The 22,192-nt window shown below is 45.8% G+C and overlaps 2 protein-coding genes across 4 annotated transcripts in view; one reads left to right on the top strand and one right to left on the bottom strand.

The window, feature by feature from the left end:
* The first annotated feature begins 5,055 nt into the window (after window positions 1–5,055).
* TLDC2 (TBC/LysM-associated domain containing 2) lies at window positions 5,056–16,321 on the top strand. Of its 3 annotated transcripts, none has more exons than XM_019750205.3 (7): window positions 5,056–5,556; window positions 7,206–7,283; window positions 8,566–8,670; window positions 9,406–9,558; window positions 9,756–9,851; window positions 13,891–13,964; window positions 14,920–16,321. In XM_019750205.3, the coding sequence occupies exons 2-7, from the start codon at window positions 7,251–7,253 to the stop codon at window positions 15,053–15,055; spliced, it is 597 nt and encodes a 198-aa protein (XP_019605764.3). In that variant the 5' UTR covers window positions 5,056–5,556; window positions 7,206–7,250; the 3' UTR covers window positions 15,056–16,321. The 3 variants fall into 3 exon arrangements, with proteins under 3 accessions (XP_019605764.3, XP_019605763.1, XP_019605765.1); XM_019750204.3 differs by having other exon boundaries at window positions 5,060–5,556; window positions 8,566–8,712; XM_019750206.3 differs by lacking the exon at window positions 9,756–9,851 and having other exon boundaries at window positions 5,061–5,556; window positions 8,566–8,712.
* Window positions 16,322–16,365: 44 nt separating this feature from the next.
* The window catches only part of SAMHD1 (SAM and HD domain containing deoxynucleoside triphosphate triphosphohydrolase 1), a 46,828-nt gene continuing 41,001 nt past the window's right edge, over window positions 16,366–22,192 (bottom strand). Inside the window, exons 15-16 of the mRNA XM_019750226.3 lie at window positions 21,678–21,815; window positions 16,366–18,520 (exon numbers count right to left, since the gene is read on the bottom strand). Of these exons, the coding sequence (XP_019605785.2) occupies window positions 18,392–18,520; window positions 21,678–21,815 (267 nt within the window). The 3' untranslated portion in view covers window positions 16,366–18,391. The remainder of the gene's footprint in view (window positions 18,521–21,677; window positions 21,816–22,192) is intronic.

Raw genomic sequence — 22,192 nt, 5'->3', positions numbered from 1 at the left:
GTATATAGCTCATCCCAATTACTCTTTCTATCATATGGCATTGACACTCTTCCACTTGCCTGATGAGGTTTGTGTTCCCTCCCCTTGAACCTGAGCAGAGTTTTGTGACTGCCTCACCCAATAGAGAATGGCAGACATGGCACTGTAACTTCCAAAGCTAGGTCACAAAAGAATACATGGCTTTACCCAGCTCTCTCTCTCTCTCTCTCTCTCTCTCTCTCTCTCTCTCTCGCTTGCTCGCTCTCTCTCTCTTCACTCACCCTTGGAACCCAGCCACGTTGAGAGGAAGCCCAGGCCTCATGAAGGTAAGGCCATGTCAAAGTGTTCCAGTCAACAAAATCCAGCTCTGGTCCCCACTAACCACCAGATATGTGAGGGAGTGAACCTTTAGATGATTCAGCCCCCAGCCTTGGAGCTGCCCCAGCTGATGCCAAGTGGAGCAGAAATAGGCTGTCCCAAACTGCAAAATAAATATTGTTGTTTTAAGCCACTGAGTTTTGGGGAGTTTGTTATGCAGCAATAGACAACTGGAATGCTTGTCCAAGGTCATACAGTTTGGAAGTGGCAGGGCTGGGACTGATTTGAACTCACGGCCATCTAATTTCAGAGCCCGTTATGCTGAACTATTGGGCAGTGTCCAGCTCTAGCACACAGTGTGTGCTATACAAAGCTCTAATCAAGAAGGCATGAAGCAATAAATGATTGTAAGAATTATATCAGACTGTAAGAAACGAAGATGCTAGCTACCCAGTGGAAAATGTTTGTTTTCTCCCATTCAAGCTGCTAGATTGACTAACATGATAGAAAGTGAATGGAGACTAAATCCTAAAGCCTTCTAAGAGGAGGTGATTTTTTTCAGCTAAAGCTTCTCCCCCCCCCCCCATTATATCAATCATAAAAGAAAGAAACCACTGGTTGAGGGAGAATTAAAGGAATTAGTAGGGGAACCAGCTTTAAACAGGGTAGAGAGACCTCTCTGAGGAGGTGACATTTAAACTGAGTTATTCAAAGAGACAGAGTAAGAGAATTCCAGGCAGAGGGAACAGTTAAGGGCAAAGGCCCTAAAGAAGGAACAAGCTTGGTAGAAATTCAAGGAAGTGAGAAGGTCAGTGTGACTGGAACTTGATAAGTGATGGAAAAAGGACAAGATAAAGCTGGAATGGACAGCAGGAGCCAAGGCATGCCATGGGCAAGGGCTGGATGTAGTGACGAGCCATTGGAGATTGTCAGCAGGGGCATGACACCATCTAATTTATGTTTTAAATAGGTCACTCAGCAGCTGGCAAGAAGAGATGCTGGAAGATGTGTTAAGGGCTATTGAACCAGACTGTGAGAGAATGGTGGTTTGGGTGAGGGTGTATGCAGTGGAGAAGGAAAGAAGTCTGGAGATCTGTTCTGGAGCTTCAAAGAGTCAGACACCCTTGGTAGAACATGAGGGATCAGAGAAATGAAGTCAAGTTCAGTTCCCAGTTTCTGGCTTTCGTTACAGGATAAATGATGGTGCCATTTACCAAGACAAGACAGGTTTGGAGGTGGTTGGGGGTAAGAGAGACCAGGATTGGAGGGGGAAATGAAGAGTTCTTTCTGAACATTGAGTCTGACATGTCTATGGAGACATCCAAGTGGAGAGCTTGTATAGGCAACTGACATATGAGTGTGGAGCCCAGGGCAGCTGTTGGTCTGGAGTCATGATGAGTCATCAGCATTTAGACAATATTTAAATGCATGGGACTGGGTAAGGTCATGTAGGGAGAAGAAAAGCTGACCCAGAACCAGGAAGTTAAGAATCCTGGTTCTACAAATAATCTAAAAAATTTATATTCTACAAATAATCCCCAAATTTATATGGAACACAGTCAGAGCAATCTTGAGAAAGAAGAACAAAGTTAGAGGTATCACAATACCTAATATCAAACTATACTACAAGGCTCTCATAATCAAAACAGCATGGTACTGGCATAAAAACAGATGCATAGATCAATGGAACAGAATAGAGAGCCCAGAAATAAACCCATGCCTATATGGTCAATTAATCTATGACAAAGGAGGCAAGGACATGCAATAAATGGTGTTGGGAAAACTGGACACATACATGAAAAAAAAAAAAAAAGAAAGAAAGAAATTGGACCACTTTCTTACACCACCCACAAGAATAAACTCAAAATGGATCAAAGACTGAAATGTAAGACCTGAAACCATAAACGTGGTTCTTTCTCCTAGAAGAAAACATGGGCAGTAAACTCTTTGACAATGCTCTTAGTAATGTTTTTTGATATATTGCCTTGGGCAAGGAAAACAAAAGAAAACATAAACAAATGGGACTACATCAAATTAAAAAGATTTTGCACAGCAAAGGAAACCATCAACAAAACAAAAAGACAACCTACCAAGTGAGAGAAGGTATTAGCCAATGATACATCCGATAAGGGGTTAACATCCAAAATATATAAAGAACTCATACAACTTAACACCAAAAAAACCCCAATATAATTAAAAAATGGGCAGAGGACCTGAATAGACATTTCTCCAAAGAGGACATACAGACAGTCAATACACATATGACAAAATGCTCAACGTCACTAATCATCAGAGAAATGCAAATTAAAATCACAATGAGGTATCACCTCACACTTGTCAGAATGGCTATCAATAAATCATCAAACAACAAATGTTGGTGAGGATGTGGAGAAAAGGGAGCCTTCATGCACTGTTGCTGGGATTACAAATTGGTGCAGCCATTCTGGAAAACAATATGGAGGTTCCTCAAAAAATTAGAAGTAGAACCACTTTACGAGCCAGAAATTCCACTTCTAGGTATTTATCCAAAGAAATCCAAAACATTAATTTGAAAATGCATCCTATGTTCATTGCAGCATTATTTACAATAGCCAAGATACGGAAGCATCCTAAGTGTCCATCAACAGACATTGGATAAAGAAGATTGGTATATATATATATATATATATATATATATATATATATATACACACACACACACACACACACACACACACACAATGGACTATTACAAGGCCACAAAAAGAATGAAATCTTACCATTTGCAACAACATGTATGGACCTAGAGGGCATTATGCTAAGTGAAATAATCAGACAGAGAAAAACAAATACCATATGATTTCCCTTATACGTGGAATCTAAAAAATAAACGAACAAACAAAACAGAAACAGACTCAGATACAGAGAACAAACTGATAGTTGCCTTATGGGAGGAGGCATGAGGGGCTGGGTGAAAAAGGTGAAGAGATTACGAAATACAAATTGCAGCTACAAAATAGTCACGGGGATGTAAAATACAGCATAGGGAATATAGTTAATTATATTGTAATAACTATGTACGGTGCTCGGTAGATACTAGAATTTTCAGGGGGATCACTTCGTAAGTTATATCTAACCACTATGCTGTACACCTGAAACTAATATGATATAGAATGTCAACTGCAATTGAAAAATAAAAATTAATTTTAAAAAGAATCCTAATTCTAGAAAGTGGGTAAAAGGAGCGTAGGGAGAAGCAAAATGGAGCAGTCATGAAGGGGGTATTGCGTTGAGAGGGAGGGGCAAGCAAGATGGATGAGGCAGACAGAGGAGTGAGGGCAGCAGAAAGGGAGACAGAAGGACCCCGGGATGGGGGACTAGTTTTTGAAAAGAATAGGGACCCTTCTTCCATCGTCCTGGAGGGAAGGCAGGGAGATGGGTGAGATGCAGGTGGGGTTGTCAGGAAGGTAAGGGAGTGACTGATGATGGCCTCTGAAGTCACCAGCTGAGAGTTAATGACCGGAGTGAGAGTTCATTTGAGGAGAATGGAAACCAGACTTCCCAGGATGAGAGGGGGGTATGTCAGGCCATTTATGCACCTATTTGAGGTTCAAACTGAAACCAGTCAGTCCAGCAAACACCGGGTATATTCTAAAGTGATTTTAGTAATTTTCTCTTAACATTTTCAGGTTTATTTTGCATTGCTGAAACCATGCTGCACATACAATTTTATGTCCCACTTTTTTTTTTTTTACTTAATGGAGTAGCAGAAGCATTTCCCCATGCATTATAAACTCTTTGCAAACATCGCTTTTAAAACTTAGAAATAATCCACAGAGTGGGCATTCTATGGGTCACTTAACCTTTTCCCCCTTTTATTGGACATTTAAATTGTTTCCTGGCAATGATTACTGAAGTCCTGAAAGGGATGGTGTGTGGTCTGGTGAAGAAGAAAGGAGGGAAGCTGCAGGGCAGAGCTGGGCCGTCAGGTGCTTTGGCGTCTCAAATCCCATCATGAAAGTGTTTTCAGGTGCCTATTAAATGGCAATTGGTGTTCCTGATAGGTCACAGTCTGGGTTTTCCTGGATATGAAGGCAAAGAATGGGACAGCAAGGCACATCTCACTGGCTTCTCATGGGGAAAATAGGATGGGGAAAGGGACTTGGAGAGCAAGGATGACCAGGTGTGTGACCCCTGAGCCGTTTACAGTTTAAACATATATTGCAACAGCCATGTTTGAGGTGGCAACAGGGCCCTTCACTTTCCTGTTTCCCCCATAATACAAGTCCTTTTGGCATCCCACCCTTCCTGGAGGGAGCACAGCCCCAGGAGGCCTGGCCGTGGCAAAGTATCTGGGGACCCAAGTCCTCTTCTCAAAGGCCAGCAGGCGGGGGTCTCTCAGGTGTGTGAGGATGGAGTGAATGAGCTAGTGGGATCACCCATCCAACACAGGCTGGGGCAGCATTTGGTGGGGATATTTCCCAGGGGATCCTGCCTTGGGTGGAAGCCGCTGGCTCTGGGATCGCCCAAGGCCCCTTCCAACTTTGAAGTTCTTGTGATTCAACAACAGCATTCATTGAAGCCTCACTATGAGCTGGAGACAGAGAAGTAACGCCCACTGACAGACTGCCTACTGTGTGCTGACACTGGGCTTCCTGTGCCTGATCTCGCCTGATGTCAGGATAGGCCAATGCGGAAAGAATCGTCACCCCATCTGAGAGAGGGAATGAGCAAGGACAGAGCAGGGTTACTCCTCTGCGTTTCCTCCCCCACCCCCCAGCCCCAGGGTTCCCCTGCAGCACAGGGTGACTGATGGAGAAGCCCACCTCATAATTCTTTCCTGTAGCATTTATGCCCCATAAACGAAAGGGTCTTAGTGGTAGGCATCAGGCCCACCTCTTTGGGCTGGTGGGGGCAGAGCTGAGGGCCAGAGGGTGACAAGGTCTTGTTTGTGTGCGTTTGTGGGATTTGAGTTTCTGATAGATGATAATCGCTGCCAGGCCTTCCCAGCTGGAACCAGAGCAGGCACTGGGCCAGGGCCTGGCCGCCCTCTGGGCGGGTATAAGAGTCAGGGAGGAGGTCCTAGAGCTGGGCCAGGAGAGAGATGCCAGCTGCCCACCCGGGGACCAGGGTGGAGACCTAAAGCTGCTGCATACAGATTGCCAGGTGGGCAGGGTCAGTTCTGGAAGTGGCCCCCTCTCTGGGAGATCTGGGAGATCACTAAGGAAACCATCAGGCTGGACAGGCTGGAGAAGGTCGCCAGAGCCAGGGCTCGGCAAGGTGAGTACCTTCCACCGTTCCTAGCTTTCCCTTCCTCACTGAGCTCCTCACCCTTGTGAGTGACCTGGTGACTGTCTGTCTCTGAGGTGCCCAGGTGGAGACTGAGTGGCCTGGATCTCTCAAAAGGCAGTGTATATGGGGGAGAGGGGGATAGCAATAAGCACTGTCATTTATCCAACACTCACCAATACCAGGCACTGTGCATCATCTCACTGAATTGAGGACAGAAGGATAGAGGCCTGGCTTAGCATCCTAGTTGTTCAGAGATTATCTTCATTTACTTTTACAACAGCCCTATGAGGTAAACATGTTACAGATAAGAAGACAGCACAGGGATGTTAAGTAACTTCCCCAAGGTCACACAGCAAGTAAGTGGCAAAACCAGGATTTGAATTCCCTGATTCCAGAGCCTGTGCTCTTAACCTGTGTTATACTGTTGCGTGGCTGGGATAAGTGCCTTCCCCTTTCTTAGTGACCATTTCTGTATCTGTAGTTTGAAGGTGTAAAACTTGATGATCAGAAAGATATTACCTTGAGATTTCCTAAAGGTACCTGGACATGGGTCAGCCTTAATCACTGGGAAACCTTGTTGGAAACATTTGCCAAAAGCCAAGGGTATGCCCTTTGATCCAGCATTCAACTTTTGAAATTTATTATAAAGGATATAATCAGATGTATGAACAAGGAAGTACATTACAGCTTTGCATATAATCACAGAAAATTAGAGGCAAACAAAATTTGAGGAATAAATGATGCACATCTTATGATGAAATAATATGCAGCCATTAAGAACCATGTGTTCAAAGTCCATGAGTATCACTGGAAAATTCTCATTCGTTAAGTGGAAAAAGTGCTTTGTAAAACTATACATGGTATGATCTATTTATAAATATGTGTATATACATGCATATGAAATAAATATAAAAGATTGGAAAAATACCCTTAGGGGTTGAGAGTTTATCTCTGAGAGATGGAATTATAAATATTTTTCTATTTTTCTTTATTCTTTTCTCGATTCCTCAAAGTTTCTACAGTAAGCATGTATTACTTTTTTAATTAGAAAAACAAAGAGTTTTTTGGTTTTGCTTTTTGTTGTTCTTGTTTTTTTGTTTGTCTGTTTTGTTTTTTAAAGATCTATTCTTTTGGTCTAGGCTTGGCTCCTTGCAAGCTTCAGCTATAATGTACTCATTGGCTTTAGGAGGGAACTGAATTTCAGGCTGTCAGTACTGTGAGAACTTCTGGAATGATCTGGCCCAACATGTTACATGTGGGGAAACTGAGGGCCAGGGGTGCAAGGACTTATCCAAGGTCATACAAGGAATCAGAAGCCCTAGACCCCCAGCCTAGGGCTTAAGCATCTGCCCAAAGGGCCATACTCCCAAGGTCAGTCTGCTAGAAGGGCAAGGAGGTGGGAGGGACTCACACCTACAATTTACTGCATAAGGTTAAGTTGTATTTATTACCAACTGAAAGTGAGGTCTTGAATGCCGAGTGCAGCCGACCTCACGGACCTACCCAGTCAGTGACACCTTGGGCTGGGAGTGACAGGAGCAAAGGGCAGATGGGTGGGTGTGGAGTCAGCCAGGTGTGTCACAGCCCTTTTCCTCTCATCTGTAAACCTCACCCAGCGGTGCTTTCTCCTCTGGCAGGACTGAAGCCTCAGTCACTGCCCGCTGCTCGGCTGGGACAGAAGAATGAAAGGTCTTCGCTGGCGTTACACTCGGCTGGTAAGGGGTGGCTGGTAAGGGGTGGCTGGTAAGGGGTCCCGCTGGGGCTGGGGGTTAGGTCAGGAAAGGTGGGGGGGAGATGAGCTCTCTGGCAGGGTGGGGCCTAGACTAGCGGGTGGATCCAGGCAGGCGATTTGTTCTTCTTTCAAGTCCCTCCCCAGCTGGCCTGGGGTTCAGAACAAGCCTCAGGAACACAGGGCCTTACCTCCCAGCCCCATGGTCCTGAGACCCTCGAGGAGCACAGAATGCTATCTCCTTCCCTTCCTCCCTGGAGCGGGTGCCAGGTGGAGCTCTGTCCAGAAACCCCACACAGCTAGGACCCCCTCTTTAGGCCGGAACCTGGGGAAAAGGAAAGCAGTGTCCTGTTCATCTCTCATCCTTCAGGAGGTCTCTCATTCCTATGAAAAGCCCTGAAGGCATTGTGTGTAAGCACACGCCCGCGCACACACACACACACACACACAGGTACAAAGTGGAAGCTTAATTCAATGAATGAACGAATGAATACATGAATATACCAACATACACGCCTACTGAACTCACATATTTACACAATCCAAACTCACACTCACAAACAAATCGACAGGTAAACACAGTTACCCACAGCGCCTTCTCACACTGATAGGCCCACGCGACTCTATTTTCCGCCAACACACGCAGGCACACAGATGAGCACACATTTTACACCAACCTGCACACGCTTCACCTACAACTGCAGGATCGTTTCACTGATTGACAGGGAAGCCTCCAGGCCTCATTTTCTCCCTTTTTTTAAATAGAGATAATAAGGAAGCACATTCTTAGGATTCTTGGGGAAATTCAGAGAGATCACGCACAGCAAGCACTTCACACAGGCCTGGTCAAGTGTGTGCTAATCAGTGTCAACCACTCTCATCGCTATCATTACCATCATTATTTCATGTACAAATGTACACATTGCAGGGCCCATGGGCTGGGCTGTCACCGGCCCTTCTCTCCTTCCCCCAAGCTGAGACCTGGATCTCTGGCACCCACTCTGGATCCAGAGCAGACAAACCACAGGGCCCACAGCCACAGCTGATGGGTGTGTGTATCTCCAACCTTTGGCTGGCACGGGCAGGGAGGGAGCCGGCTGGAGGCAGGGCCGAGCCTTATCTGCGGTGGACGCTTCCCAGCCTCCTCTGACTGGGCTGGCATTTGCAGGGATCTGGGCAGGGGCCAGCCAAGACGCTCAGACCTGGGAGTTGTGGAGGCTGGTGTCTCCTGTCCCTTGACTCAGCAGGCCTTTGTGTTGTTGTCACAGCCCAGCCAGGCGGAGGATGATCTGTCTGGGAAGGAGGATGAGGAAGAGGAAGAGGAAAAGGAGGAGGCAGCCCCAGCTCCTGAAGACCCCGTGGAGCCCCAGCTGGTAGAAGCCAGCCAGGTTATGGGAGCCTCGGAGATTAGGCAGGTTGGGCACGGCCCAGGGAGCAAGGATTTTAACCCTGAACCTGAGGGTCCCGCCCGCCTGTCCCACCCCAGCCAGGTTCAAGGACACCTGAGGTCACTCCTGCTCTGTCCCCCGCTCACTGTGTCACCTTGGGCAAATCATTTCTCCTCTAGGCTTTCTTTTCCTTTCTTATAAAATGATCTGGTATTACCACTGCCATCCTCTTCACTGGGCCTGGAGGTTAAGGATATAATGAAATAAGCTTATTCTTAAGTAGAACCAGGGATTGGGAAGTGAAGCCAAAGCTGGGGTGGGAGTGGGGGGCGGGATTAGAAGGAGGGATTCAGCATCTCATCTGTTCTTTGGCCATTAGGGGCCAGGGTGACCAAGGGGAGAGTCCTGAGAGAGAACTGACCTGGGTTCAAATCCCGACTCTGACACTTGCTCCCCATGGGGGCTTTAGACAAGTTGCTTCACCTCCCTGAGCCTCAGTTTCTTCATCTATAAAATGGGACTAATAACCCCCCTCTCTGAGGGCTACTGCTAATAGGTGTGACAGTCTCCTGGAAATAGGAAATTACTCTATACCCTGTAAAGCACCAGGCCTGTGTGAGTGGCGGCTGTTTAACCTCCGTCTTCCTGGGACCCCAAGGATATGGTACAAGGAGGCTGGGGGGATGAGGCTTCTTCACTCATCTCCGGTCCTGTCCCCAGCTCAGCCTCCACCTTCCCCCGAGAGTCACTGGACATTCCTGGAGCCTGGCCTTCTGCACATCAAGGGATGGCTTCAGTCTGCGCAGCCTGTACCGGCGGATGGAGGGCCACAGTGGGCCAGTGTTACTGGTGCTGAGGGACCAGGATGGGCAGGTAAGCTTGGCTGGGCCCCAGCCTACGGAGTGTTAAGGGCAAGATGCCCGTGGGGGTCTCTCCATCCTCAAGCTCTGCCGCAGGCTCCCCAGGTGCCCCTCTAGGATAAGTCTATATTACCAAGCCTGGAAAGCAGGGTTGCTAGAGGACCTCCAACTCCTTTCCAGCTGCGAACTGTAAGCTCTTCTGCTTTCCAGAAGTTTGGGGCCTTCTCCTCCTCGGCTCTTCGACTCAGCAAAGGCTTCTATGGTACTGGCGAGACATTCCTCTTCTCCTTCTCTCCACAGTTGAAGGTGATGTTCCCAACCTTCCAGGAGCAAGTGGGGTCTATGGCAGGACAAAGATCCCAGGGTCTCAGTGGCCCCCAGCTCCATCCCCTGTGCTGGGGTACCTGGTGTCCTTCCATCTTTCCACAGAGGGAAAGCAGGAGGGCAGTGGCAGGCAGAGCATCCCCCGTGGCCTGCCTGTCTTCATTCCAAAAAATGCTCAGTAGGTCCCTGGCCACCAATGACTGGTTCTGAGAGGAAGTTTGTTGCTTACCAGGTACAGGCTAGAAAGATACAACTGGGCCACGTGCAGGTAGATCTGCGGGTATTGGGGTAGGAAGATGAAGACAGATATATCCAATGGTTTCCATTTTCTTATGAAGTATGGGGTAAGGTCATTTGCTGTGAGTGAGGATGGAGGAGAGGGTATGAAGGTTGAGGGGAGAGAAGGTATCAAATAGTTATCACAGGAGTGGAAAGGAAAGCCTGTGAGAGAAAACTAGAGAAGCAGAAGACAGCCAGGCAGTGTTGATTGGAGGTTTGAGACTATGAATTTAAAGGCAAGCCAGTTATTTGGCGTGTGCTTTCCTCCAGCAATGTTCAGCTTCTCAGGTTCAGGCAGGGACAGAGTGGAGGGGAAGGTTTATTCATGCCTAGGATTTTGCCAAGCTTGTTCAACAGAGGGAAGAGAAGGGAAAGAAAATACACAATGAATAGAGAGCTCGTTCTGAGTGCTTTGGTTTGCGATTCGACATGTCCTCTCCAATGCACAGACCTAGACCCCTAAAGATACATCCAGCAACACAAGCGCCTGGCCGCATGACGAGGTCACAAGGAGCTATGGACTGTCTTGCTAAAGGCAAAACACACCGTATTTATTGCATGGCCTCCATCAGCCAGTCTGGTAATCTTATCAGGAAAGAGGGAAGGGTCAGTTGTTCATAGAACCCCATGCTGGATACAAGTCATCCCTACTGGCCTTTCAGGGTGCACATACTAGAATTCTAAAGTTCTAGAATTTTCCTCTTACTGCACTGACAACTCCTTGGCAGAATCCTTTGCTGGTTCCTCCTCATCTTCCCAACCTTTTAATGTCAGGGGGTCCTAGAACTCAGTTCTGGGTTCTTGTCTCTTTTCGGACCACCCTCTTTCCCTTCAAGCTCTCATCCATTCTCACAGCTTTCCATGCCATCCATGTGTGGATGGCGCCTTCCCCTGGACTCCAAACTCACATATCCAACCACTACCCAGTGTCTCTCTCCACTTGGATCTCAAACCTGGCATTTCAAGCCTCACATGTCCAAAGCTGAGCTCCTGACTTTGCCCCCACAAAATTGCTCCTCCTGCCATCTTCCCCAATGAAGTTAATGGGCGCCCCCATCTTTCCTGCTGCTGAGACCCAAAAGTTTGGAGTCATTCTTAACATTTCTTTCACACCCTACATCTGAGCTGTCAACAAATCCTGACAGCCCTGCCTTCTCTTTCTATCTATATCCAGAACCTACCACCATGTCCTTTATGGTCACATTAGTTCAAGCCACTATTGTTACTTGCCTGTGTTCTTGCTCTAGCCTCCCAATGCTTTCACCTTCAGGCATCACGGTGGCTGGAGTGGTTCCTTAAATAGGTAACTAACCTACAAGTCCCTATGTCTCTGGCCTCTCTCTGTTGTTGTTTCTTGCTACTCTTCCTTTCCCTTGCTCTGCTCTAGTCACACTGACCTCGGAGCTGGTCCTTAAACATGCAGGCTCCTACCTCAGGGCCTTTGCACATGATGTTCTGTCTAGAGTACCCCCTACTGGATCTTCACATGGCTCAGTGCTCACTTCCTTCGGTTCTCTTCTGTAATGTCACCATCTTGGTGAGGCCCTCTCTGACTACCTGATGTAAATGTATAATACTCCATCCCCTGGGAACCCTTATGGCCCTTCTCTTTTTCTCCTTAGCAATTGTCACCACCTAACAAACTATTTTACTTATTTATCTGCCTTTCTCACTAAGAGTCTCATGAGGCAGGAATTTGTGTCTGTTATGTTCATCATTCTCCTCAGTACCTAAAACAGTGCCTGGTGCTAAATGCTGGGGGGGGGGGGGGAAATGTTCAATGAAATCAATGATTCCCCCCCCCCCTCCCAGGTTTGCTGTCTGTCTTTTTAGCTCACTGTTAAGGAATCTCACCTTTTCAAAAATTGGTTAGTTTTTCCCGTCTTTGGTCTTCTGGCACCTTTCATGTTCTTTATAAATTCCCAGCAGTTCCTTCATCACTATTCCAAGCAGCACCGTGAACATGGTCTTGATTTCCTCTGTAGCAATGTTTATCTTACTCCTTCAAGGTCATGTTCCTTGATGAAAGTAGAGGAGGACTTGAACAGTTTTGTTTTTTCGTGGTCACTTGTTAATATTATCTCATCTCCTCTGAGCCCACGGCTTATCTTTTATTAGTCCTTTTTTTCCCCCCTAAAAACCCTTTGGTTGTTCACATTTTTTTGCAACTAATTATTGGCAATAATATACTAGTAGGCTTTTGTGGCCCTTTAAAAATCTTTTTATTAGCTAAATTGACTCTTTTTTTAAAAAAAAGCCATTGTTAAGATTTTTAAAGCTCTCAAACTCTCATTTAAAAATTACAAAATAATTGGAAATAGGAAAATAATGTGCTCAATGTGGAAAAACTTGAGAGTGAAGTACAAAGAAGATAAAAATCACGATTCTCATAATTTTGGCGTAAAATGCCTCCCCATACAGAAATAGTTACGTCTCTTCATTTAGTAAGAGCTTTCTTTTTGGCCTTCAGTCACGTGTTACAATTTCTTTCAAGTAGGTTTTGTATAGTTTTTGTGAAGTTCATTTCTATCAAGTTTCTCTTTAGCATCTTATTTTTTGTCTTCCTTTTAAAAATTATTATTATTATTAGTTTCAGGTATACAAAACAATGTAGTAGACATTTCACCCCTCACAAAGTGATAACCCCTCCCCTAATCTATTGCCCCTCTGACATCATATACATCTATTACATAAATTGACTTTTGAGTAATTTATTCATTCAACAAACGTCTATACTGTGTCTTGGGAATACAGCCGGGAATCAAGACAGCCCTCACGGGGCTTGCGTGTTAGGGTGCAGGCAGTGGTACATGACACATGAACAGGATCATTGCAGTGAGGAAAAGAAAACAGGGTCTGGGAGGAAGGGCTACTTTAGATAGCGTGGTCCAGGAAATTTCTTTGGGATGACATTTGAGCTAAAAGATGAAAAGTGGGTCATTTGAGGCTGAGCAGGAAGAGCATTGTGGGCAGATGGATCAGCAATGCGAAGGTTAAAGTAGGAATAGCTCTGGCTGTCCCAGGGACAGAAAGGCCAGTGTAGCTGAAGTGCAGTCAGTGAGGGGGAGAAGAGGTCAGAGAGAAAAATCAGGGGTCAGAGCAGGCTGGGCCTTTGGCTTCAGTAAGGAGTTGGATTTTATTTTCAGGGCTTTAGGCAGAGGAAGGATAGTATCTGATTAGATTCTGAATAGACCACTGAGATTGCAGTGTGGAGATGGGCTGTGGGCAGGAGACAGTAGAAGCTGTGATCCAGCGAGGAGTGAAGGTGGCTTGGGTGGGGTGGGCAAGAGTGAGTGGAGATGGAGGGGACAAAAAAGGTGGCAGTCAGGGGGTCTCTTTGGGGTGGGGCCTGAAAGACTTGCTGAGAAATGGCTGAGGCAGCACTGGGGGATGGGCAGTGTGAGCCTGAGGAGACAGTTGGTTAATGGCAGAATCAGGACCCAACTCCTGGATTTTCCCCTTCTCTTTCCAGTTTTGGAAGAAGGAAGGCTCAAAGGGTTTTGGTCTATTCCTAGAACAGAGGGGCTTTGGGGCTGTGGGAATTCAGACCGGAGGGAAAAAGGAGGTGAACGCCAGAGAGACTGGAAAGAAATCTCAAGAGCCAGGAGCCCACAGTACATCCTGTGGCTTAGTCCGGGCCTGGAAGTTCAGTTCCCTCCACAACACTGCCACCCAGTGGTGCAGAGTCAAACTGCAAGGGCGGGACTCGCCCAGTAACCGGAACCTTTTCCTGTCACCTCAGGTTTTTAAGTGGACAGGAAACAACTCTTTCTTTGTGAAAGGAGACTTGGATTCACTGATGATGGGCAGTGGCAGGTGCGTGGCTTAGTCCTCCCTGAGTCCCGGGGTCGTCTGTGTTCTGGTTCCTTCTCCTGGCCAGAAATGCTGGGCTAGGTTGCCTCAGATAAAATGGGGGAGACTAGTGGTCAACATTCAGAGCTCTTCCTTCAACAGCCCCAGGGTGCTGCCCAGTCCCCCAGCCAGCCCCCTCGGCCCCGTTCTAAGTCAACATTGAGGGGGAAGGATGGCAAGGACTCTCCCCCAAAGTGTTTACAGGTGCTGACAGCTTAGTCTGAATGTATGTATCTTTGGGACAGCGTTCTGCATGGTTGGATGAGGCTAGTCAAGCGATGGACTAGCCTCACCTGTACCAGCCCTGGAATCCTAGGGAATGTAACTCAGTGGAGGAAGGTTAGTCTCACCAGGGGTGTGACCTGCATATTCAGGCAGAATCAATCTTATCCTGAGGGCAAAGATGACAACACTGGTTAGTACCGGGCAAGATCTCTGCTCTCCCAGCTGCCTGAAAAGCCTCCACTGAGAGGCAGCCTGGTACAGAACACACCAGCCATGACTGACTTGCAGTAACTCACTTCCCAGCTTCAGCCTAGGTTTGCTGTCAGAGGAGGGAATTAGAATGGAAGCTCTCGGAAGCCTGTTGGGCTCAGAGTCCACGCCTGTGAGAGCCACTCCTTTGGTTAACCATTCCCATCTTAAAAAGCATTCAAATGTTCTAAAACTGGATTGTGGTGAGGGTTGCACCACTGTATATAGTTATTAAAATCGCTGAACTGTAAAAAATCAATACTCTAAATCCTGTGGGGGACAACGTGTGGAGTCCCCAACAATTCAGGATAAATCAGTTTAAGGGAAGATGAAACGCAGGCAAAACTGGGCTGCGGTCATGGTGTGGCCAGGGGCCGATGGTGTGGATCTGAAAGGCCTCAGCAGCCAGGAGTGAGCCATGCCAAGCCTGTCCTCTTCTTTTTAGTGGCCAGTTTGGGCTGTGGTTGGATGGAGACTTGTATCACGGAGGAAGCCACCCCTGTGCGACCTTCAACAACGAGGTGCTGGCCCGGCAGGAGCAGTTCTGCATCATGGAGCTGGAGGCCTGGGCTCTGAGCTGATGTCCCCATGGTGGGCAGCTTCCTGAGGCAACAGGGGCTCCTACCTGCTCATGGATGACACCTGGGCCTCCCTTGCACAGGGCAGACCATTCTGTCCGAAACACAGGGGGCAAAGTGTCCTAGCACTGACTGTGGCTGTGAGTCAGGCTCCTGGTGGCCTGGGGACCCAGGACAGGCATGGGGGCAGGAACTGCTCTCCTGGAGAGGTGACTAAAGGAGCGAAAGATATTTATACCTCATCGGAGCAGTGCAAAGTCCCTCATGAAAACTACCTTTTTAGGAATTATACAACTAATACATGTTTATTGTAGGAAAAAAACATAAGACATTGAAAAATTTAAATTGCCTAAAATTCAACACCCCCCAAAAAAACCACTAACATTTTCATGTATATCCTTCCAGATGATTTTCCATGGGAATATATACCGTGTTTCCCCAAAAATAAGACCTAGCCAGACAATCAGCTCTAATGCATCTTTTGGAGCAAAAATTAATATAGTAAATTAATTACAGTAAAATAAGACCAGGTCATATAATATAATATAATATAACATAATATAATATAACATAACATAACATAACATAACATAATATAATATAATATAATACCGGGTCTTATTTTACTATAAGATCAGGTCTTATATAGTAAATATATTTACAATATAAAACCAGGTCTTATATTAATTTTTGCTCCAAAAGATGTATTAGAGCTGATCGCCCAGCTAGGTCTTATTTTCAGGGAAACACGGTATGTATGTCTTACAAAAATGGGATTCTACTCTGTGTTTTGGAAATTATTTTAACTTAAAGAATATTGTCAAACCACAGCCATCTGGGCTGAACCAGTGACACTAATAAAGACTCTAATAGTATCATTCTTTTTCCAGAAACTCAGGGCTTTCTGGGTGCTTGCAATCTCTAATTTCACGAGGAAGGCATGAATGCAGCTAATGAACAATATGCATATTTGATAAAGAAGCTGAAACTGTAGATGGGAACCTCAGGAAGGTTAAAGGAGAGGAAGGATATATGTTCTGGTACAACAAGAGCTCGGAAAACTAAGAAAAATCCATACCCCATCCCGTGCTAGTGCCTGCCTTCTGCCAGCAGGAAGATTCTTTATTATGCTATTATTTGCCAAGATTGAATGAGGAAAACCAAATAACACAGGCCCTGTCCAATACCATCCCTTCTCTCATAGACCCAACAGAGTTGAGGTGCTAAGAACTATCTGGGTAGATAGTCCTTAGACCCATTGCCTGGGCACACAGGGGTGAGAGTCATTAAGGAAGACACGTTTGGTTTCAAGATGGAGATACATTCATGAAGCTTTATTGCAGCTGTTTCCCTCACCCAAATGAAGTAACCAGTCATTTAAACTTGCAGTTCTTACATTCTCAAGGTGATATGTAACATTCAGTAACTCGAGAGACTAAGCTGTTAAAGTCTCCATCTTAAGACAAACAGTGAAGATGTTGCTTAAGATAAATCTAACTTTTAAATCGCATATGGTGCTCATAATGAAAACAGTTGGAAAGAGCATAAAGTGCAGCTGCGTTATATGCAAACGAAATAGATTCAAGTTGTTTCTCAGATAGCACAATGATACAATTTTGGGACTACAAGATTCCGAAGTAAACCACAGTGATTTACAGGGAAGAGTTTGCAGAAATAAAACAATCTTAGCAGAAAAACATTACATTCTTGACCTTGTGTCTGGGTACACGAAGTCTGAGGCCTATAGTTCTCCCACTGAATGTTTTAGAGGCACCTTGGCCAAAACAGATATGAGCCAGTACCACGGTTGCCTTTACCTGAGCTTGTCTGGACCCACAGGTGAACACACCCCGTCTACACGGCATCATAGTGTGAGAGAAGGGTTTTAACTATTTTCCCGTGAATTAGGGTTAACTCTTGATTATCTACTGAGGGATGGAGGAGGAGGGTGGTGACAATACAGAATGGCAGACACTCCAAATACTTTTCACCTGTGTCAACAAAACAAAAACCTGGTGACACAGTGCGAGGTGGCAGCACTCCTAAGTGTCTGGATAATCTGCTGTCTGGGGTCTGGGTTCTCCCCTTCCTCCACTCACTCTTGCCTAGAGCCCTGCTGGCTCCCCACCCCCAACTGCTACAGGGAGTGCCAGCACATAAGAGGTTAGGGGCTCCACCTGCCCATTCTTCACTGCCTTCCATCTTCAGGACCCCCTGGCCACCACTGGCTTCGGCTCTAGCTCCAGACTCTGCTCTTGGTGAATTTCTGCAGGACTAGGGATGTGGGGGAGGGGCCCCTCGGTACAGGTGCACTGCTCAACCACACTGGTGCCTTCTCCTCTGCTGGAGGTGCAGAACGTCCCTTTACAAAGGGGAACCTGGAATTCCCAGGGTAATCACGCGTGGGCACGGGCAGGCCGCCTTTGCTCTGAAACCATAAAACACACTGAGCCAGCACCAAGTCCCAGCTCTGAGTGGCCCTGACGATGGCTCCTGGGCCGGCCTCTGCTCAGCTCCTGAGGGAGACACAGGGAGCAGGTCGGAGGAGAGACTCCTTCTCTGGGCTGAGCAGTGGTAAAACCCTTGGGACCTGGGCAGTGAGCATTCAGGAAAGCAACTGTCTGGGGCTGGAGCCACAATTGACCTAGAGAAAGCCTGGTTTGGGGGATCCCTCTGCCACTGGGGTAGGAGTCTCCTAAAAGGTAGTTTTCTGCCCCCCTTCAGAGGAGGCTAGAGTCCTCAGATCTTCTGAATAAATGAATCAGGTCTCTCACCAAAGAGTTGGAGCCCACTCCTGGTTCTCATCTCCTACTGTTTACCCCCAAAGTCTGAGGGGACAAGATCTCTCACTAACGGCTACATCACTTAAGGAGAGTAGTCTTCAAATTCGGGGTGATGGGCACCTCCTCAGGGGGCTAGGATTTTATATTTTGTTTTTAACCACGGCTGTTCATGGCAACCCCAACTTCAAATTCCAATGTGCACCCTCGTCTTATTTCCAATTTTCTTTCTAAAAAAACAATCACACGTCATAAAAGCTCAGATACATAAAATAATTGTTTTTCTAAGAAAATAGAGTACTAAAAGAGAAAGGCTTTGTTAATATTAAAAATAGGCAAGGTAATACTTCTCACAGCATGGATAGCAAGATTTGCCTAACGCCTTTATGTTCCTTTGAATAAAAATTGCTTAGCTTCAGCATTTGTGCACATTCAAAATACAAAATAAAAAGCACTAGTTGTCACTAAATTAGTAGGTGTCTGTGATTAAATTATCTCAATTAATTAATTGTGTTGGGGGAGAGGAACATTTGTAAACAAATGATTGCAGACATTCACATCAAACATCCCTAAAAAGCCGTTGTCGGGCTTTGGACGTCTCCTGGGGGGTAGCTGGACTCTGGGCTGACTTCTGAAAACTCCAGTCACGTTTCAGGGGTGTTATAAGTGGGGCTATGACATCGCCATCCTGTCAAGAAGCAAAAAATTAGGAACAGAGATAAGCCAGTTCTCATAATTCCAGTGAAAGTCTCAGGTACACATAACCTTGTGTTACTTATTGCTGGCTTCTAGAAATACTTATCCTTGGGAAACATCAAATTATATATACGTACGCTCTGTGCTTGGGTCAAATCAGAAACACCACAGCCCTAAGTAGGTAAGAGCCTTCAGAGCAAAAGCCACCAGACCTATTCTTTTCAAAGACGGTCAGGGCAGCATGCTGCCCAGTTCTGCGACCTCTGCCTTCATACAATTCCACAGAACACAAACTCTGTCCTGTTTGTCTGGGAGAAAGAAGGACTTCCTTGGATCTCTGAGCCTCCCTTGCCTGGTCCCCTCTGCAATACAGGACTGTGGTCTACAAGATGGCAAAAAAAAAAACGAGGTGGGGGGAAGGACAGTATGCATCTGCAGAACTTGAACTTTTCTCCCCAAAGCTATAACTGGCCCATCAGCATAGACTGCACCCCAAATGAGGGTTGGCCTCAAAGTGAAGTGACAGTATGACTCGAGAGCAAAGAGTGTGAGGAATACCATTTGGGTTTCTGCCTGAATCGGGATTTCCTGAACAGCTATTCTTTTAGACCTCAAATAAAGGCTGTTGTCTCTCAAAAAAGAAAAGAAAAGAAAGCAAAGAGTGTAGGAAGCAATGCCCTTTAAGACTTGACTGCTTAAACGATTCTTGAATCTGTAGCTAGATACTCTCAGGTTACACGAGGGCATAGGACGTCTGTGAGTTTTAATTACACTGGGAATATGATGGTTGTGGTGGCATACTGTGCTCTCAGGCCCACCCTTCACCCTTCCTCTGCTCTGCTCGTTATAACAGGAGCTGCTCATAAAGTACATTTCCCAGCTCCCGACCTACTGGCTTCCAATTAGGTTTGGCCAATGGGAGGCAAGGTGGAATACTGGAAAAGAGAAGGGCAGAGAAGCCTGGGTATTTCTTCCCCAGTCCCTCTGGCACAGACAATACTGGCCATGCCTCTTCTGTGGTTCTAGCTTTTGCAGGTGACCCCAGAACCTGGACCCCCATCTCCTACCCTAGAAGTGGGGGCAGCTTCTAACTGTTGTCTCACTGTCCTGTTTGCTCATTTAGCTCTGCCCAAAATTTTGCATCCCGTCCCCCATGTTTAATGCCTTGCATTGAACCACACTGGGTCTGACTTAATTGAGCTATTAAAAGCAGCCATTCAATGACCACAGTGCTCATATTTAGAAGACCCGTCTATCTCAAAGTCAACATTATTAGTCCTCAAATCCATCTCTCCTTCTTCCAAACTTCTTTATTTCTACGCATTCTCATTTCAATTCTAGTGAATTTTATAAATGCAAACCGGAGTATGTCACCTGCTTTAAAACACTCAATGGTTCCCATTGCTGTTGGCTAACAGGACTACGCATAGTGCCCCAGACCCCTGCCCTACACGCACCATGTTCTCACTCATCTTCCGGCCACACTCTCACCCCCCTCACCCCAGCTGACTCCTTCTCATCCATCCTTCAGGTCTCAGCTTCTAAATCCTTCTTTAAATAAGTCTTTCCCCACCAATCAAGTCTGGCTTAAATCCTCCTCCTTTTTTGCTCCTGCAAGACTCTGTGCTCCCCACCCCAGAGCACTTACCACGCCACTGTAACTGTTACTCATTTGTGCGTCTGTTATCCCCAACTAGAGTGAGACCCGTTTGAACTGCATGTGTCTTAGGTACTATTCCATCCCTGATACCTAACAGTGCCTGGCAGATGTACTCATTCAATGAGTGAATTATCCAGATTTCAGGTGGTTATCGCCACATGGATGAACTTTAATAGCCTCTTGCCTCTGCTTCCAGCCTCTCTGAGTTCCAATCCATCTGCCTGCCAATAGTGTTCTTCTTTAATCAGTGATTTAGTTTCCTTAGGTGTTACAGTACTTAAATCAGACATCCTTCCTCATTCCCAAGGGTCTCATTCCAGTTGGTGATGACAAACACAGAAGTCAATAATAATGACAGCAGCATGGTAAGTCTTGAATACTCTCGATGATTCCTTCCCACTGAACATAGGAAAAAAAATCTTTCTTTGCTGATTACCCGAGGCTCTCCGTAGTCTAGTCTACTCTTCCCAGTTAACCTTGCACCACTCAGCAGTAAGAATGTTCTACTCCTGTCAGCAGGTTTCCTCGTGCTCCCCCAGACACGCTCGCCTTGTCCCAGCTTCATGCATTTGCGTTGCCCCGTTGCCAAATATGTCCACCTTTCTCTCGGCTGCTCATCCAAACACAACCAGCCTTCTGATCGAGTAGAATCCTGTCTCCTGCAGAAGGCTTTCCTGTCCACTCTCCCCACTCCGAATCCTGACAGAATCCCTCTGCACCTGAGTCACTCTGCCTGCCACTTGATAAAGGACTGACGGCCTGAGCTACTCTTTTCCGTCTGCCCTTTCATTTGTTTCCTTCAGCATCTGACACATAGGGGAAAGTGAGAGGGAGTCCTAGACTAGAACGTAGAACGCTGTTTCCCACCTGCCTGCCCACTATGTTCATTCAGTCAGTCAACAAAGATCGGTTGGTCACTTTCTCTGTGCCAGGCACCTACTATGTGTAGATCGACAGGAATCACTTTAACAACATTCGCTTGCCTCCTCTTCCTCTCCATTTTCTTATTCCAGAGAACTAAAATAGTTTACAGGTTTGGGAATGCTGGTTTATAATAAGAAGTTAGAAAACTTATTATTATCAGTTGTACGTGGACTTCAGCGAGTTAACTAACTCAGTGTTGGTAACCCTCTCTGAAAGATAAGGACACTATGACTTACTCCCACGGTCACTTGAAAGGACTGGATGAAACAATTGGTGAGAACATTATAAAGTACTATTCACATGCTCACCATTTTAAGCTTTTATTACTAGGACAGTAATGATAAACAGAGTACCTATTCCCAACTAGTATAAGAAGAAATCACCAGCTGACATGGATTCAGACATTTTAAAAAAGCTTCAAGTGGAAAACCTTTTTTCCCCCCAAAACCATAACCAAATGACTATAATTTAAATGAGAACTTTTCAGAGGGAAGTAAGGATCTCTTTTGGTCTTTACTTAAGCATAAAAAAATTGTGTATAGTACGTGAATAATAAGACACCCACCTGTGGCTTGTTCAAACCTCTGTCTGCGCACCAATTAACGAAATATTGCTGTGCTGCATACAAACTCTTTTCATCTGTCTTCTTACAATATACTCGAATTTGCTGCTCTTTAAATTTGTCTGGCAAAAACTGTGAAACCTTTATAAAGAAGAATATTTCACTGTCTCCTTGCATTCCCACTTAAAGAGAGATCAGCTGTTCCTAAGCTCTCTTCTTAGTATATTAAAAGCACCACATTGTTTTGTTATTTTATCCAAGTTACAATCCAAAGAAAAGAATTCATGGTAGCTGTCATACTGCAAAATGTCCCACAATTTTATGTCAATTAATAAAAGACCAAAAGTTTATATTATGTGTATTATGTAGATTACAGACTCTCATACAAAAGAAAGGTGAATAAGCACATTTAACTTACATGACTTTCACCATACAACACTCCCTCCCCAACAGATATTTCACCTCGAAACCAAAAACAATGCTTTTATCTATGTTCAGCAAACAGAAAAAAACTGGCT

The sequence above is a fragment of the Rhinolophus sinicus genome, chromosome 13 (assembly GCF_057876585.1).
Source record: "Rhinolophus sinicus isolate RSI-liver-muscle chromosome 13, RSI-T2T, whole genome shotgun sequence".
In the NCBI taxonomy this organism is placed as follows: Eukaryota; Metazoa; Chordata; class Mammalia; order Chiroptera; family Rhinolophidae; genus Rhinolophus; species Rhinolophus sinicus.
The sequence above is the reverse complement of the archived record's forward strand: the minus strand, read 5'-3'. Positions and strand labels throughout refer to the sequence as shown.